General features: G+C 37.8%; 2 protein-coding genes across 2 annotated transcripts; one reads left to right on the forward strand and one right to left on the reverse strand.

Moving 5' to 3' along the window:
* Positions 1-1,008: 1,008 nt before the first annotated feature.
* cmtm6.L (CKLF-like MARVEL transmembrane domain containing 6 L homeolog) lies at positions 1,009-18,162 on the reverse strand. The gene is made up of 4 exons (XM_018267475.2): positions 17,868-18,162; positions 10,440-10,616; positions 9,741-9,839; positions 1,009-1,909 (listed from the first exon to the last, which is right to left on the reverse strand). The coding sequence occupies exons 1-4, from the start codon at positions 17,982-17,984 to the stop codon at positions 1,742-1,744; spliced, it is 561 nt and encodes a 186-aa protein (XP_018122964.1). The 5' UTR covers positions 17,985-18,162; the 3' UTR covers positions 1,009-1,741.
* Positions 4,495-9,332, forward strand: LOC121394602 (posterior protein-like). The gene is made up of 2 exons (XM_041566026.1): positions 4,495-5,418; positions 5,489-9,332. The coding sequence occupies exon 2, from the start codon at positions 5,632-5,634 to the stop codon at positions 7,300-7,302; it is 1,671 nt and encodes a 556-aa protein (XP_041421960.1). The 5' UTR covers positions 4,495-5,418; positions 5,489-5,631; the 3' UTR covers positions 7,303-9,332.
* Positions 18,163-18,500: the final 338 nt, after the last annotated feature.

Consider the following 18,500-nt stretch of genomic DNA (forward strand, 5'->3'; position numbering starts at 1 on the left):
TCTGACGCCTACCCCATTGTCCGGTCCCGTCTCTCCCCGACTGGCACGCATATATTTTTAGAATTGCGCTTCTGCGCATAAAGTTTTGCGCATGCGCACTCATGCGCACAGTTTTGTGTATGCGCACTCAGCCGGCGCCGTACCCGGCCAGGTTGCCTAGGGCGTCTGGCTGGGTTGGCCCAGCTCTGAAATTAGGATTTGGTTCAGTATTCGGCCGAATCTTTCACAAAGGATTCGGCGATTCAGCAGAATCCCAAATATTGGATTCGGTGCATCCCTAGTCCTATATTCAGCATCATGTCATCAGACACAGAGTGGAAATCAGGAAATTATTACAAATGATAGCAGAATTGAAGAGCTGTGTGATCATACAGTGCACAGTCTAAACTTCATGATGCAGTCTAATACAATGCACTTGTGCAAAAAGTCCTACAGCAAATTTCAGCAGCTATAAAGACTTTTCTAAGTATAAAGTAAATCTGGAGGAATGACAAACTAAAGAAGAAGAAAAAAAAAAAAAAGTCCCAACCTCATTGTAAAATATACAGATACAACGATTCCTTTAAGGTTTTTTCCAGCTAATAATTCTCTTTTACTATCTGAAAAAAAATCCAGTGGGTCTTTTTTTTTTTAAGCCAACTGATAAATCTTAGCCTATCACTCAATATTTCAATTCAAGCCCTCTCTAATTTATCTTCATTAAACTGAGGAAATGGATAGCAGTTAAAATACAAGAGTAAAGCTCACCATAAAGTCTCACTTCATACCATGTTACACTGCTAATATCATACATTTGCAACAGAAGCACCTGCTGTCCTGGCCATCCGACAGAAAGTTACTAATGAAGAGTCTCCTAATTCTTCTCTGTTCAGTTCTTTTGTGCATTGTGAGTGCGAGATTTCCAGTGTTGAAAGTTTTGAAAAAAAATGAATTTAAATTGCAAAAGAGGAGCAATTTTAAAATAATTTTGTTTGGGTGTGTATAGTTATAGAAATATAGAGCAAAGAATACAATAGTTAACTTTAATACACTGGCAGAAAGTAAAAATGATTGCAAAATTGACAGAATAGAACGATCTAGCAAAGATAATATCAGGATCAACTCCCATGTAAAATCCATCATTGTATTGCAACAAAAATTGCAGGGAGAAGCGTTAATTTGCAATAAAAAACACAGACTATTTCGTTTTTAAAATTCCTAAAACTGTTCTTATTTTAAAATCTTTGATTTATTTCTTTACAGAGCAACTAATATATTTAAACCTTGATGGCTGAATCAAAAGGTCCCCTTTAGTAGTGGAAATGTACAGATGCATGCTATACACCGTTTTAAAGGCACCTTAAAATTGACACTAGATGGCTAAAAGGTTTTGGTCTTAGTTATGTGTGCCAACTGTATAGAAAACTACAACATTGCTTACTTTTTCACTAAGTCACTAGGTAACAATGATCGGTTGCTTACAAATAAAAGAGTATTATTATAACTAATACATGACAAAGCCTGTAACCATATGATATGCATTATTGGCTTCCTAAGGAAGAAAAGAATAGGTTCTTCGGTAGGAAGTTAGCAGTATGTGCTCTTTCATCTGTGAGCAACTTATTGTGTAGCATGGATTTACCTTGAAGTGCTAAACATTTTGCATGGAACCTTCATTTGGATGATTACAATCTCCTAAAATTAATTCTTGGAAGTGAACAAAAGTAGAGTCTGCACTGAAATGTAAAATACAGCAGATAGCTTAAACTTGCTCCGCTTCTTGTGCCTGAACTGGTGGTTTTAGTGGTTGTCCCTCAGGAGTTTTGTTTTGGCCATTTACATTTGCTTTCTTTTTAAACGGGCTTTCTCCACTCCTATACAGGATGAACACTTCCGCAATAAAGGCAATACTTGCCAAAAATCCAAATGCCTGAAAGAAAACGATAACATTTTAGTACATAGCAGAAATAATATGCACTTAATAACAATACCAATACTAAAGAGGGGATCTAATTAAAATGGTATGCAAGAAAAATCACATTTTTGTGAATGTTTATCACTGCTCGAAATGTAGAATGATTCGCTGGAGAATATCGCTCATTTTCACTAAGCTCTGGAGTTTCATTAAATATTTTGTTGCAAAAAAGGCATTGCAATTCCAACATTTTATTACATACATTGCGCATTTGGTCACAAAACTTTGCAAGGGAGTCGCTGAAGTTGGTCAAAAAGGACACAAACAATGAAAACCTTGGTTGCTGAAGTTCACAATAGTCTTTGCAAATGTCTTTTTTTTTTTTGTTTTGCTGCATTCCCACATAAATGACTTATCTTATGCTAACGAAGTGATACGCACACCCAAACTAAACTACTGCTATGCTGTGTAGGAATTTGCCTGCATCTCCTCCTTTTCCTCCAGGACACTAGGCCAAGTAGGGGCTTACTCTTGCTCAGCAATGTCGATGGTATTCTATATCAGTGTCTTTGAATAGACCTGCACTTGACCCGAACATGCATTTTTTCCTGCTTGTTCCACTACCTGCCCAACCTCTGACATCTTTGCCCAAAGTACAACACAGTAATGTCTCTTGTAAGAGCTAAACATTTGTGTAACAAAACACAACAAAACCCGTCTACTACCAACCACGATGATATTAATGGATACTTTCTGGTTAAATTAAAGGGGTTGTTCACTTTTAGAATGATGTAGAGATTAATATTCTGAGACAATTTGCAATTGGTTCTTTTTTTTATTATTTGTGGTTTTTACGTTATTTAGCTTTTTATTCAGCAGCTCTCCAGTTTGCAGTGTTAGCTATCTGGTTGCTAGGGTCCAACTTACCCTAGCAACCATGCCCTGTTTTGAATAAGAGACTGGAATATGAATAGGCGAGGGCCTGGATAGAAAAAAAAAAAAGCGTAATTAAAAGTAGCAATAACAATAAATGTGTAGCCTTACAAAGCATTTGTTTTTAGAAGGGGTCAGCCACCCCCATTTGAAAGCTTGAAAGAGTCAGAAGAACTAGGCAAATAATTAAAAAACTATAAAGAATAAATAATGAAGACCAATTGAAAAGTTTACTATATCTATAATATACAAAAATTTAACTTAAAGGTTAACCACCCCTTTAACATTAGATCCATGTGTGCAAAAGCCCTGCATAGCCAGGGGCCCTATCTTGTTTTTTTTTTTTTTTATTTCATTACAAATCACTAATTTGGGCATAGATTGCAACAAAATATTCACATACCTCCCATCTGAACAATCAGATTGTGATACTTCAGTTTCAGAAGACTATACAGCCGCACATTGTGGCAAAAAATAAAATGTACCTGGAGTTTAGAAAATCATGAGCTACAATCTGCCATCCTATTACAATGGAATCCCACACCTGATAAAATTGTGCCATTTCATAGTATTGGAAAACTTAAGGGAGTCTTGGTACAAGAAAAAATATGTTCAAAGGTGCCGAGCTTCAATCTGACATCCGTTTACACCAAAATCGTATGCCTCTCATTTGCCCATTCAGTTTACACTCCTCCAGAGTGTTTGACTCCTCCAGAGTGTTTGAGTACTATTCAGCAGTGCAAAGGACGGACTATATATCCAAAGGCTTTCAAGAGTGCTCAACTTGGTTATGCTATCTGCCTGCAAAACCTGATTGGAGCACCAGCCAATGCTAGGTACAGGCCCACCTACCTAATGTACCTACCTAACTAACTAAGGACATTGTGGCATTCCATGCACTGGAGAACTTCTTAGCAGCACAAATGTTTTGCAATGCAGAATGCTCTTTTCCTCTCAAGAGATATTTTATTTTAGAGATACAACAATTTTCCCTGGCAACACTGGGTACATCAGCTGATAACTTGTTTTAACTATGTTGTTTATTTTCCCTGAAGACATTAAAGCAGGAAAGCAACTAAAGTCTAAAATAGAACAATGTTAGAAATGCTGTATTTTGTATACTAAATATAAACCTGAACTTACTGCACCAGAAGCCTAATTAAACAAATGATTTATGCTTTTAAAGTTGGTGCAAGGGGCTGTCATCTTGTAACTTTGTTAACCCATCTTTGCAAGACCAAGACTACGCACATGCTCAGTGTGGTCTGGGCTTCAGTTGGGAGGTTAAGGATCGTCAGAAATGATCCAAATAGCACAGGTCAAATAATATCTGCCAGAAGCCGATACAGCACGACTGATTAATAATCAAAATATACAGACTGCACTGGGTCTGCGGATACAAATCTACACAGTTGTTACAAAGCTGCTCAAGGTCAGGGAAGTAAGGTGGGAGGGCTCCCCCTGTAGTTTGAAAGATCATGCATGGCAGTTAGGGGCCGTCTGAATGTTTCCTAACTGCAGCTGTCAGAGCAAGTAAAACGAAGTGTGAATTTCACTGCATAAAGTCAGGTTTCTTATAAAAACGGTACACATTTTTTAATTAAAGTATATTGGAGATAGGTTTTTTTTTTTTTTTCATTAAAGAAAGAAAAAATAGGATTTTATTTTTTTGCCTTTACATGCTGTAATATCTCATATCTCATATCCCATAACTAAGTGAGGTAAAGAATTAACAGTGACTCTGGGCTCAGGGCAGTGTACACTATAAACACAGACGCAAAGACTGACAGAACAAAGACTATCCTGTCGTAAAAGGTGATTGCCTTCATATCTATCTCCTAACACTGTTGTATAAATGAGGAACAGCTATCATGGACAAAGAGAGGAGTCCATAGACCCGGCCTCGGGTGAGGAAACAACAAAGTCAATGAATGGCATGGGAGGATCCCAACAACAAAGGATGAAAGGATATGTGTTTACACCCTCAAGGTGTCAGAACAGGTTTCAGACCTTGGGAACAAATGTCAGATATGGAAGTGACTGTCTGTGCAACACTGCCACCCACAGGACATCTTAAACATCATTAGTTGATCTACACTGCCATCTACAGGACACTACTAACTTGGAGGTTTCCATGGCTCATCATATGACATCGACTTGATTGGCTGGGACTGTCTTTTGGGTGTGGCTATCCTGGGAAAAGTGTAGTATGCTTGTTTGAATGGTCTTCCTTATGTGTATATAAAGAGCATTGTAAATCCCTTGTTAGTTAGTCACTTTCCACTCCCTTCCATTGCATCCTTCCCTATCCCTTTCTACCTCCCTCCATGTTAGTTAGTTCCCTTTTTATGTTATACCTTTTAGTTCCTTTGTAAATAAATACCACTTATTTAAAGATCAGTCTGTCTCAAGTCATTAGCCTGGCACCTCAAAATAGAGCAGATCCAACATATTGGCACCCCAGATTTGAGGATTTCAACTAAACCCATCATCCTAAGGAAAAGGAATCTGCTTGGCTGAGAAGATTTGAGAAGCCTGAGACTGACGCGTTAAAGGTCTGACCAGAAAAGAAAGCCTGGAGCCTAACACAGGTAAGTATATGTTTCCTTTATCTAATTTTAACTGAAGTTATTGTATTAGAAACGTTTCTGTTTTTTTTAGTGGAAAGAAGTTAAGGAACACTTTAAGTAAGGTAGTAAGGTCAGTTATTGTGTAGAAACTAAGGTATAGTTTGTTGTTGTTGTGAAGTTTAGTGTTTTGTTTGTGTAAGTAATTGTTTGTAGTGTGTATTGTTTGTTGTAAACATGGAATTTGTTGAAAGATATGTAAACAAATATGCTTCAGCTGATTACAATTCATGTGCAGATGAGTCTTTGACACATCAGTTTAAAAGTCTACTGACACAGTGTCAAAGTTACAACAATAAAGTAAAATGTAATCATCTTGCAAAAATGGTAAAGAAAATTAAAATGGCCAATGAAATATTAGCATTATTAAAGATGAAAGTTATTGCTGAGAATAAGGCAGAACAGTGGAGAAATGAGAAGGTCCAGTTTAGAGAAGACTTGGAAAAGTTTGGTGAGTCACTTATTGTAGCAGCTAGCACTTCAGAAGAGCATATTTCAGAATTAGAAGAACTGAGGGAGAAGGTAGAACTGTTAGCTAAACAGAATGATTTGTTAGAAGAAAAGTTGAAGGATTGTGAGGAGAGGTGCAGGCTCAGAGAACAAGAGGTGATATCTTTAGAAAGCAAGGCTGGATATGAACTAAATGTCCCAGTAAGTGTCTGCCCTGTTACTGAGCAAGAGATAAAAGATGCAGAACAAGGTATAAGACCACAAACATTACCTAGTCCAACTCTCTTTAGCCCCCAATCAGAATGTGCTAGACAACGGATCGATAATACATATGTGCCAACTGATAATAATATTCATTCAAACTCAGCAGCACTGAAAATACAAGAGGTTATAAGTTTGACCCAGATATTGGGAACGTTTGACACTAATTTATCCCCTATTACCCTTTCCAATAAATTGGAAGCTGTGGTCAAACAATATAACCTTGGAAATAAAGATGCATGTGCCTTGCTTAGAGCATGGCTCCCATATCAGTTGGCTGCAGAACTTAGGCCTCCGGTTGGTAAGCACATTGGGACATTGTCCAATATCAATGAAAATTGGGGAAGTACCACTGAAAGGTTAAGAGAGTTGCAAAGGATTTTGGGTGGGCGTGATATAAGAGGTACAAATGCATTGGAGAATGCAAGGTATAGGAAAGGAGATGATCCAATGTTATTTTGCACTGATTATCTCTCCCTATATAAAGTTGTATTCAACTGCCCTGATATGTTGCCAGATGAGCCCAATTTCCTCTACTCAATGGCAAATAAATGTAATGTTGATTACAACACAAGAACTGCCCTTAGGTATGCCACCTCATACAACAACTTTATAAATACACTTAGGGATTGGTCTCAGGAGTCTTTTGAATTCCAGAGACATATTTCTGTTGCTTCTAAAAACAACCAAAGCAGGAGATTTCCACGGAAATGTTACAGTTGTGGTAAGTATGGTCATATTGCTCGATTTTGCAGAACTTCTGCCAATCAGCATGATACTTACCCAATCCATTCAATACAGAGACAAGAGGGGGATGCACAGGAAAATCTAAATGATTATCTCCTAGACCATAGCCCTCCCTCAGAGCCTGAAACTGTTGTCTCCTCTGATAACATAGACACAGGTTCCAGTAGTGCAGGAGATCAAAAAGAGAGCCAAAATGAGCCCAAAAGGGAATTTCACACACCTCCCTGTAAAACAGGAAAAGAAGGGACAACTGCCCCACCCTTTATGCCTTGGGTGAACATTCCACTGTGGCTTTACAGCAGTTGGTCTCACATTGCTATGCAAATGCTAATGGCCAATTTAGCACAGTTTGCCCAGGGTGTACCAAACACAAATTTGCCTGTTTTCTAATGACAAGGAATGTGATGGAATTAAAACTAGATATGGCCATGACCACTGTATAATGGATATGTACTATGTTATTTGTAATGTTATGTATATTAATTATATGTATGTTTCTTTTTCAGAGTACTAGTGGAAGAACGATTGTCCATTTATCCAGTAAAATGAAGAAGATACTGTGATTTTAAAATTGATTTTTTTTTTCAACAGGTTGTAGATTTGTTTTAAGGAGCACAGCACCTGATGATTTTGTGTCTTACACTAAATAACCCTGATTAACTGGATAACTGTTTTTAAAACCACGTGGTACAATCAATGAGCTCAATAGTAAAATAATTGTTTGCAAACAATTTAAAAAACAATATTTAAACTCAATAACATCTCTTCACAATACTGGTTTCCTTGGTATATTATTAACTTTATTGTCCACAGGTATTTGTTTTTGTTCATGTATTTGTATTGTTAAATGTAAATGTGTTTATCTTTGTTTTACATGTTGTCTCTGTTTAGTGTTTTGTGTTAGTTTGTATACAGTATTAGTACCTTCATTGTTTTATCAAAACACTGCTTAAAATAGCAGACCGTGTAATTTTGAATTTTTTTTTTTTTTTTTCCAATTTTTTTTTGCTCTCTACTTGCATAATGGTACCTACGTTTTTCGGTACCAAATGGGGGGTGATCATAGTTTTTCTTTCCTAAAGCCCATCAAAAGATGCAGTAGATACATGAAAATGTTTTTACAATTTTTTTATTGTTATTTTTGTTTTTTTGCAGCTTTCATTTTATATCATTTTATATTATTTTTTTAACTGAATGTACTGAACAGATAATAATGCTAAGCATATGGTCCTGCTCTTGCTCTTTTATTTCCAGGATCCATGAAACTACATAGAAAACAAAATGTGGGCCCTGGATCAACTGAGTTTGGTTATGTTTTGAAGGGCAAATGTGTTTAGAACTTTTGAATTTTATTAAGACAGGTTTCAGAACAGCATTACTCACACATTGTTCAGGTTAAATGGAATACATAGGGCACAACTTTCTTCTTAGAATAAGTATGTTTATGTGTATATATATATAGCAATATAAGTATGTTATTTATGTTTTAGTTAATGATGTGTTTCGTTGGTTATACATAGTGCATTTGCATATAAAGTTAGAAGGCATTATGCAGATAAAAATAACATTAATTTAAGAATATGCAGACTAGCAAACAAATGTCTGTATTATACAGAGTTTAATTTGGTGTTATGCTACATGGAATGTACATGTATATAAGGTGCAGTGTTTGGTGGTATTGACAACCTATGTTATTTCCTTGTATCTTATCATGTGTGAATGAGAGTGAATGGTGCAAAGTTGTCTGTTCCCTGCCCAAGGATGTTACACCGATATAGCCACAAGTCCGAAGAGGTTCTTCCAATGCTTTCATGGTGTGTCCTTCAGACACAAATGGGGGAATGTAATATCTCATATCTCATATCCCATAACTAAGTGAGGTAAAGAATTAACAGTGACTCTGGGCTCAGGGCAGTGTACACTATAAACACAGACGCAAAGACTGACAGAACAAAGACTATCCTGTCGTAAAAGGTGATTGCCTTCATATCTATCTCCTAACACTGTTGTATAAATGAGGAACAGCTATCATGGACAAAGAGAGGAGTCCATAGACCCGGCCTCGGGTGAGGAAACAACAAAGTCAATGAATGGCATGGGAGGATCCCAACAACAAAGGATGAAAGGATATGTGTTTACACCCTCAAGGTGTCAGAACAGGTTTCAGACCTTGGGAACAAATGTCAGATATGGAAGTGACTGTCTGTGCAACACTGCCACCCACAGGACATCTTAAACATCATTAGTTGATCTACACTGCCATCTACAGGACACTACTAACTTGGAGGTTTCCATGGCTCATCATATGACATCGACTTGATTGGCTGGGACTGTCTTTTGGGTGTGGCTATCCTGGGAAAAGTGTAGTATGCTTGTTTGAATGGTCTTCCTTATGTGTATATAAAGAGCATTGTAAATCCCTTGTTAGTTAGTCACTTTCCACTCCCTTCCATTGCATCCTTCCCTATCCCTTTCTACCTCCCTCCATGTTAGTTAGTTCCCTTTTTATGTTATACCTTTTAGTTCCTTTGTAAATAAATACCACTTATTTAAAGATCAGTCTGTCTCAAGTCATTAGCCTGGCACCTCAAAATAGAGCAGATCCAACACATGCCCTTTAAGGCATTTTCATGTTTTCATGTTACTGGTCCTGTAGAGAAACGATATTTTCATGCTACTATCCTGGTTAAAAAAAAAAAAAGTTTCACTTGACTACCAGCTTTTTGTAGTTAAGTGAATTTATTCAGCTGTAGTAAGGTTAAAATAAAAGAATCCATATTGCACATTAATGCTGCTATGAAAATAAAATGTAAAGTCGAAATACGTACCACCGACACCGTTGCCAGAGTGTTACTATCCATGGTGGCAACAAATACAATGGAAGCAATGAGGAAAATGACACCAGTAATACTTGTAATCCAGAAGTCCTGCACAAGAAAAGCAGAAATGAGTGCTGTGTACCAAGCTCTTCTTATGGTGGTGCCATTTGTTTTAAAACAGTGGTTCATTTGACAAAAACACTGAACTGAAGGTATAATCTCAATAATATAAACACTTTGTTCCAAAGGGTCATACTTGAAACTGGCAGGTCCATTTGTTGGCATCCAGTGTTCATCAATAACCAGGATTTATCAACAATAACATTGATGTAATCTCATATTTAACATCTTGGCTGGTGTAAACTGCATTAACTAGCACATGGGTACTTATCAGATTAACAGACAGGCAGGTTATACACAGCATCATCATAGTTACATACTGTTGGTAAGTCAAAGAAGAAGTTGGAACTGAATGAAATATATTACAACTATTCTGAATGAGGCACTGGAAGCTTGCTACAGATATAAAATTGTTAAATGTACTTACACAGCTATTAAAGGCGCCTTATTAGGTGATATATTTGGTGATACAATTCTCATGGTTTCCAATATTATATAATACAGAATGACATCTTTTTATTCCAAATTCAAATACCGTAATTCGTCATACAAAAAGAATATATAAACAGTATTAAAATATATACTTACAATAGTTGCCAAACTTTCTTTATTAACTTTATCTTTTAATTGTGTGCAGTACACGATAATCGGGAGTAAAGCCAGTAAAAAGGCACTACAGCTCACAAACTCAAAGAAGTAGAGACCGCCACAATTTTCACATTGGTCAATGATCTCTTCACATACAAAGCCAATGAATGAGAACAGCTGTAAAATAAAGGATATGAAAATCATTTGTACAGTTCCTTATATATGGCACTTTTAACCACATAATTTGCTCTTTCACCCATTTCTGTACAATCAATTATGGATTATGGTACTGCTGCTAAATGCTGATGCCATTTGTACAGAGAAGCCAACCCAGATGCCTTCAAATGTTGCTGTGTCTCTGCCACGCTGCTTCACCCCCAGTCATGCCCAAAATTCTGCCCAGGGCACAGCCCTTTCCACACAGTCCATGCCCCATTCTACCAAGTAGAGAAGATACCAGCATCCACATGTAAGATCATGTGTCTAGGTGCTTTTCATTCACATTCTTCATATAATTCCTTAGTTGTTTGTTTTAAATGAAACCGATGTGTTTTCTTTTAATATAATTCAATGAAATCGCTTCTTCCATGGCAGTGTAATACTTGACTTGTTAATAGCTAATATATTGTACCCTGCTTAAACTTCACCACTGTAATGCAATTCTACATCCCCTGATTTAAAATTTTTCCATCCTTTTGTAACAATGTAAAATGGGGATTATACTAGAGAAAACCTTTAATAGAAGCAGGTAGGATGGTGCATTTCAGCAAATACAGAGCACATTAAAGAACAGTAGCAGCGTGCAGTCCTACCGGCTTCTGCAAAAAATGTTCTATTAAGGCAAGTTAGGAGAGGGAATGAACAGAGCTCACGGAAAATTTCCTTGATTATGTAACCTAAGATTGTGATTTTAAAGGATCATATTTGATTAGGCCAGGAATTTGGATTTGAGTGAATCTTGCTAAAAAAAAAGTTTTGGATTAGGTTAAATCCTGAACCGACTTTGTGGTTTGGTTTATCCCTAAAAAACTTGCTTGAATACAGAAAATACATTTGCAATTGACATCATAGGTTTGTGATTTTCATTGTTTGCAATTGCAATTCAATAAGTCTTGGAAAGATGCTGTGAAGTACTTAACTACATTTTTTTCCAAAAATGTGTAGTTTCACATTAACATTGAGGAAAAGTCTCATTTGTGATTTAAAAATTTTTTATCACAATTTTTTCTGTATTGCAGCAAAAATCACCATCTCAAGTTTTAAGAAATCTGCCCTACTCTCACTACATAGCAATATAATTATAAAGTGCAGAAGTTTGCTAGTAAAAGCAAAGCTTTGAAAATTTAAAGCGACAGGCACCATCTTAAAGGAGAAGAAAAGTCTTCTTCCACTTGGGGGTGGCAAATAGTAGGCACCCCCAAGTGATTGTATTTACTTACCTGAAACCACGGGCTTGTGCTTCTATCAGCAGAAAACTGCACCGACCCAGGTTTATAACAGTGCGCACCATGAAGCAATCCTCTTCTGTCGTCCTCTTTCTTCACGCGGCTGCGCATGTACAGAACGAAAAGCTGAACTTTAACTAAAAAGTCAGCTATTTCATTCAACTGCGCATGTGTCTGCCCCGGGAAATTTGAAGAAAGAAGAAGCCGAAAGAGGATCGCTCCATGGTGCCCGGGTCCAATCCAGCAGTCCAGCTCATGTATTAGAGCTCACCTTCCACATGAAGGCTGTCCTGTGGAAAGCTATTTAGTTCTAGTGAGGCTGTTAGGAAGGTCTCTCAGAGCAGGACACAGAGCAGGAAGGATACTGCCTGTGTGAGGAACTCCCAGAGGGGCTGGGAGTGCCGTCTGCCACTGTGAGGTGCAGAGAGAGACAAGACCAAGTGATAGAGGGTCTGTCTGACTGAGGAAAGCCAGGAGAATCCCCCAGAAGAATCATACAGAAGGTTACAGAGGTGACCCCATCTTATGTGTTTGCTTACTGGTAGTCAACAAGGGGTCCAGTTTAGTGAGGGAACTTATCATATATGTGAAGGTAGCGCCCAGTGGGAAAGATTTATTTATTTAGATTTGTTTTGTATCCTGAAATGGTTACACGTAAGGGTAACTAAACTGCCTTAAAAAAAGGAGAAAACTGATGGATATATAATCATATAGACATATAGGGATTGATTTAAAGGGATACGGTCCTGGGAGAATTTTTTTTCTTTTTCAAAACGCATCAGTTAATAGTGCTGTTCCAGCAGAATTCTGCACTGCAATACGTTTCTCAAAAGAGCAAGATTTTTTTTATATTTATTTTGACATCTGACTAAGCTAGACATATTGTCAGTTTCCCAGCTGCCCCCAGTCATGTGACTTATGCTCTGATAAACGTCAGTCGCTCTTTACTGCAAGTTGGAGTGATATCACCCCCCCCGCACAGCCTAATAACAGGACAATGGGAAGGTAATGAAATAACAGCTCCCTGACACAAGATAACAGCTGTCTGGTAGATCTAAGAACAACACTAAATAGTAAAATCCAGCTCGAATTGCTCAAATGTAGTGTCAAATAAAGGAAATTTTGCAGCAAAGTACTACGTAAACCTGGTTTGTTCCACCTACACGTTTATACTTGTGACTCTTTACTACCATGGCTGCATACTTTATTGTTAAAGGTCCAGTGCATATCTAGTTGGAAGCAATATCTTTCATGCCGTTAAACAGTAATAGAATGAACTTGATATCCTGCAAAGTTTTCAAGAGACAGACTATTGATGGACGCAGCAGATGATATAAGTGAAACTCAGCTAATAAACAAGACAGGCTGGATTTTCTTCACCAGCTAATTCCTTTTACACCATGACAATAAGCAGAAGGGGAAAGCCAAGGAAGGTGCAATGTCCAATGAGGAATATAAAGTATACTTTATCCGTTTTATGACATCCATTGGAAATTTCAGTGTGCACTTTGCTCCCTCCCCATGTCAGTTATCAGTTCTGTGCATATAATACACAAAAGCCATGAATATCTTGTAAATTATATCCTTATAAACGGTGAGTTCTGATGTCATTTCTGTCACGACTCACTGAAATTTGAGTATTATAATAAATAACAGAACATCCTGGAATAAGGGCAGAAAGGTGCAGTGAATATATAGTGAATAAAGTACCCCAGTTGTGAAATATGAGGATATTAGAAGTTACCTCGGAGTTCCATGACCTGTATAAAAACATTCGGCCTTGTGTTTTTATATGGTCATTAAACTGCTCGGTTACTTATAATACCCTTATATTTTACAAGAGGGGGTACTTTATTCACTATATATTCACTGCACCTTCCTGCCCTTATTCCAGGATGTTCTGTTATTCCTCCTCCTTGTGGAGTTTACTAATCCCCCTTTTTCTCCTGCAGTATCAATCATTCTTCTAAGGCATCATCCCTTAATTTTCCTTTAAATACACAGAAATCACTGTATTGATTTGTTCTTGAGAAAGGCCCTAAAGTGGGCCAAATATATTTTGTTTCCCCCAACCAGAGTTGGGCAGAGTTTTTTTTTGTACAAACAATATACAGTTGTCCTTAAAGGGATCCGGTCATCGGAAAACATGTTTTTTTCAAAAGGCATCAGTAAATAGAGCTACTCCAGCAGAATTCTGCACGGATATCCATTTCTCAAAAGAGCAAACAGATTTTTTATATATACAATTTTGAAATCTGACATGGGGCTAGACATTTTGTCAATTTCCCAGCTGCCCCTGGTCATGTGACTTGTACCTGCACTTTAGGAGAGAAATGCTTCCTGGCAGGCTGCTGTTTTTCCTTCTCAATGTAACTGAAGGAGTCTCAGTGGGACATGGGTTTTTACTATTGGGTGTTGTTCTTGGATCTACCAGGCAGCTGTTATCTTGTGTTAGGGAGCTGCTATCTGGTTACCTTCCCATTGTTCTTTTGTTTGGCTACTGGGGGGGGAAGGGAGGGGGTGATATCACTCCAACTTGCAGTACAGAAGTAAAGAGTTATTGAAGTTTATCAGAGCACAAGTCACATGACTTGGGGCAGAAATTAATTTTCTTCTCATAACAATATCCCTTTAACATACCCTTGCCATAATTAGTAAAATGTTAGCCATTTTTGGAAAGTAGGAGTGAATAGTGAAGCTATTTATTATCACAGAATTGTGTCCTTTAGTAATCACTGTGATAACTGAACACAAACAGATTGCTGTGATCAAAAGTTTACAAACTCTTGAATGTTTGGGCTGATTAGATTGACACAAGAGGGCACAAACTGGTTGAATCTGCATTGCAAACAGTGCCTTGTTTGACTGCAATTACGGCCCCCCTCCTCCCTGCCGTTAATTTAAATGTGAACTGTTAATTCCATTCAAAGGGCACCAATAAAGGCCAAAATTCACCACTACTCTCTGACTGTTTTTTCAAAAATGATGCATGTGGCTATTCTGGGAAACAAGCATGCTAATTAAGCACAGTGTTCCAGTTTACCCATAATGCCCAGGAGACCCTCTCATTAAAGTACCAGTAACATCAAAAGCATTTTTAAAAAATGTTAGTATACGTTGAAAAAAAACCACCAAGACAAATTAAACTTTAAATAAAATCTTTAAGAAATAAATTACCAAAGCTCCTCTTCTGAAAAGTCGATCCATCGTGTGGCACTCAATTTCTCCTCCCTGCCTTCCTTATAGGAGATAGCCAGGGAGGAGAAATCAAGCGCCGCACGATGGATCGTCGCCCTGACGCCTTTTCTGAAGAGGAACGGAAGCAGAGAGTTTCGGTAATTTATTTTAAAGTTTAATTTGTCTTGGTGTTTTGTTTTTTTTTTAAAAAATTGATATTACTGGTCCTTTAAAGGAACAGTGACATCAAAAAATTGTGTAAAAGTGTTTTACAGTAATAAAAATATAATGAAGTGTTGCACTGCACTGGTAAAAATTGTGTGTTGCAAATGTAAACAGCCATAATAAGGCACATGCTTGCACATAATGAGCGCACTGCCCCAGATCACAAATTATGTGCAAACCCGTATTGTAGGATTAGGAGAGATATTGACTGATTGAACATTGCATGCAATCCAGGTGGCCTCTGAAATTGTATTTACATAGGTAGATCTACATGTATATTCTCAAAACATTAAAGAGTCTGCACTGATAGAAGCACCAGAAAATGCCCTGCCATAGACAATACTGGGAATGGTCTCTACTTAAACACTCAAATCATGTAATTGCTCAAATATGCATTCAAAGCTATTTTTGAGAGATTACTAGATTCAAGTGTTTTAGCATTCTCAGTATTGTCTATGGGAGGATCGTTTCTGGTGTTTTGTGGCCACGACGAGCGATAAATAGCACTGTGTATCATTGCCCATATTGGAAATTGTTTTACAGCTCTGATGCATACATCACATGAGGAATGGGAAAGAGCAGCCTCAAAATGAAAGTAAAAATATGTTTAACAAGGACCAGTGCATTACTCATATTTTTGCTAGAATAAAATTTACCAATTGACCAATCTTATAAAAACAAAAATTTAGGAGATGTAATATGTTTGGGAAGTTTGTTTGTATCATCCTTAGTGGATTTTATATAGAAACAAAAACAGCAAATGCATACTAATACTAGTTTCACTTTCCAGTAAATGGTTAGACATTTCAGCTCAGTGACACACACACACAACTGCTCAGTGTTCATGGTCACATCCCTATAATGTTCACTGAACATTATAATCATTACAACCCCCAGTAAAAGATCCAACTCCAGCTAGCAAGTCTGATTTGCAAAAAGTCTAGATGTGTATACAGGGCCAAAGCCATTCATTTCATTTTAGTTTTTGTAATAAACCAGATAATGACTAGGCTTAAAGGAAGAGTAACACCAAAAAATGAAAGTGTTTTAAAAGAATGACAATATAATGTAGTATTGCCCTGCACTGGTACAAATTGTGCGTTTTCTCCAGAAAAATATTTACATAAAGTAACTGCTGTGTATCCATGGGGCAGTCATTGAAGCAGGATACACAGTAGATAACAAAAGTCCTAAAGAATCCCATTGTATACTACTGGGCTTATCTGTTATTTGCTGTATATCCTGTGCCTTTTCTTCTTTTTCAGCTTTGAATGGCTGCCCCCATGGCTACACATCTGCTTGTTTATATAAACTATAGTTGTGTTTCTGAAGCAAATACACCAGTTTTACCAGTGCAGCACGATAGCACACTATATTATAATTTATTTAATACACTTTCATTTTTTGGTGTTACTGTTCCTTTAAAGGGATTCGGTCATGATTTTTATGATGCCGTTTTTATTTCTAAATGAATCTGTTTACACTGCAAAGTATTCACTCCCCAATATAAAATGTAATTCCTGAACTACATTATTTTTTGTTATTATAGTGTTGTTATTATATCTACGGTGCAGCAGTTATCTTGTGTTATTGAGCTGCTATCTGGTTACCTTCCCTTTGTTCTGCTGATAGGCGCGCGCGCGTGTGTGTGTGTGTGTGTTCATATCACTCCAACTTGCAGTAAAAAGTGACTGAAGTTTATCAGAGCATAAGTTGCATGACTGGGGGCAGATGGGAAACCAACAATATGTCTAGCCCCATGTCAGATTTCAAGATTAAATATAAAACAATCTGTTTGCTCTTTTGAGAAACGGATTTCAGTGCAGAATTCTGCTGGAGCAGCACTATTAACTGATGCGTTTTGAATATATAAAAAAAAAGGTTTTCTCCCATGACAGTATACCTTTAAGTTCCACTGTTCCAGGCAGCTAAAATCCTCCACTATCCTGATAACTAGGAGTAGGAAGACAGAAGGGGTACCTGCCTAGCACCTCCAAACCTCCTACTCCCGCTGCGGCCTCTTCTGCCCACCCCTAGCTCCCACCCTGATTGATGTTGGTCAGAACTGTACATTACCCAATAATAAGCCATTACTCAATTTTAACAGGCCAAGTAAGTGACTTAAATCAGTCCCACCACTTCCAAGGAAAAATGAGGCTTGGAACAGCAATTCAACAACTAGAAGTTACAATTTTGTAAACTGTTAACATTAACCAATGTGCTGTACAATATACATGCTTTTTCACTTGTGTATGTATCACAGCAAACTACCCAAGACGCCATCTCCTCTCTATGCTTAAAAGTGCAGCGTGTGTCCAAGAAATAGGAGTCTATAGCCTGTACCATTTCCCATAATCCCCCGCTCAGCCTGCGCCCACACCTGAGAGGAGTACAGACCGCATAATGGCAACAACCCCCACCCCTGGTGTCGCTACCGCAGAGACGAAGGTCGCTCCAACACAAGTTGCTAAACAACACAAAGCCTGGCAATTTGGATCGGGCCTATCGACCTCAAGAACGCCCTGAAAGCGCAATAACTAACGAGTCGGGGACTGGGGTAGTCAGACAGGGTATCGCTTACCAGTTGCAAGACTTTTAGAAGAAATCGAACTATTCCAAGATGTTGTATAGAAAAGAAGGCTTTCTTCGCATCGCTACTCGGCTCTGTAGTTTGTCCGTACACTCCTGGCTCAGTCATGGTACTGCCAAGCCTCGCTCGGGAGGTTAACGAGACAACTATTCACAATACAGTCACGAACTACTGCTCCGAAAGGCAAAAATCCCTTTATAGTTTGGCACAATAGCTTTCGTCTTGCACTTCCGTCTCTCGCAAGGCAAAATGGAGTCTGAATAAAATGAAAGTGAAACTTGCGTAGGTTTGGCGAGAGCGAGGTTGTTATTGTTTTTATACTGACGATTTTCCGGTGTACCCTTGCTTTGGCTAACGTGCCTTTTGCCTACATACATTTTATGAAAACCACATGAAAAATGTATGTTTTTATTTCTTGAGTTAAACATGGAAATTGGAGCTACTCCATGTTTGATCCTGAGGTGAGGTAGATAGATTGCCAGCACATTCTGTTTATCTGTGCCCTGGCAATATGACAATATTGACAGTCATGCAAATTTTTTTATCTCCTCTTACATGGAGATGCAGGAATTCCCAAGTATTATAGGAGCCTGCCTGTTGCTATAGAACAAATAATTATTTTCT

This window comes from Xenopus laevis, chromosome 6L (assembly GCF_017654675.1).
Source record: "Xenopus laevis strain J_2021 chromosome 6L, Xenopus_laevis_v10.1, whole genome shotgun sequence".
Taxonomy (NCBI): Eukaryota; Metazoa; Chordata; class Amphibia; order Anura; family Pipidae; genus Xenopus; species Xenopus laevis.

Excerpts from the sequence above, each read along its gene's own strand:
- LOC121394602 (XM_041566026.1), top strand. The coding sequence starts at position 5,632 with ATGGAATTTGTTGAAAGATATGTAAACAAATATGCTTCAGCTGATTAC.
- cmtm6.L (XM_018267475.2), bottom strand. The coding sequence starts at position 17,984 with ATGACTGAGCCAGGAGTGTACGGACAAACTACAGAGCCGAGTAGCGAT. Across the intron at positions 10,617-17,867 it reads TTCTAAAAGTCTTGCAACTG|CTGTTCTCATTCATTGGCTT; the intron begins GTAAGCGATACC and ends TTTATTTTACAG. Across the intron at positions 9,840-10,439 it reads AAGAAAGTTTGGCAACTATT|GACTTCTGGATTACAAGTAT; the intron begins GTAAGTATATAT and ends TTTCTTGTGCAG.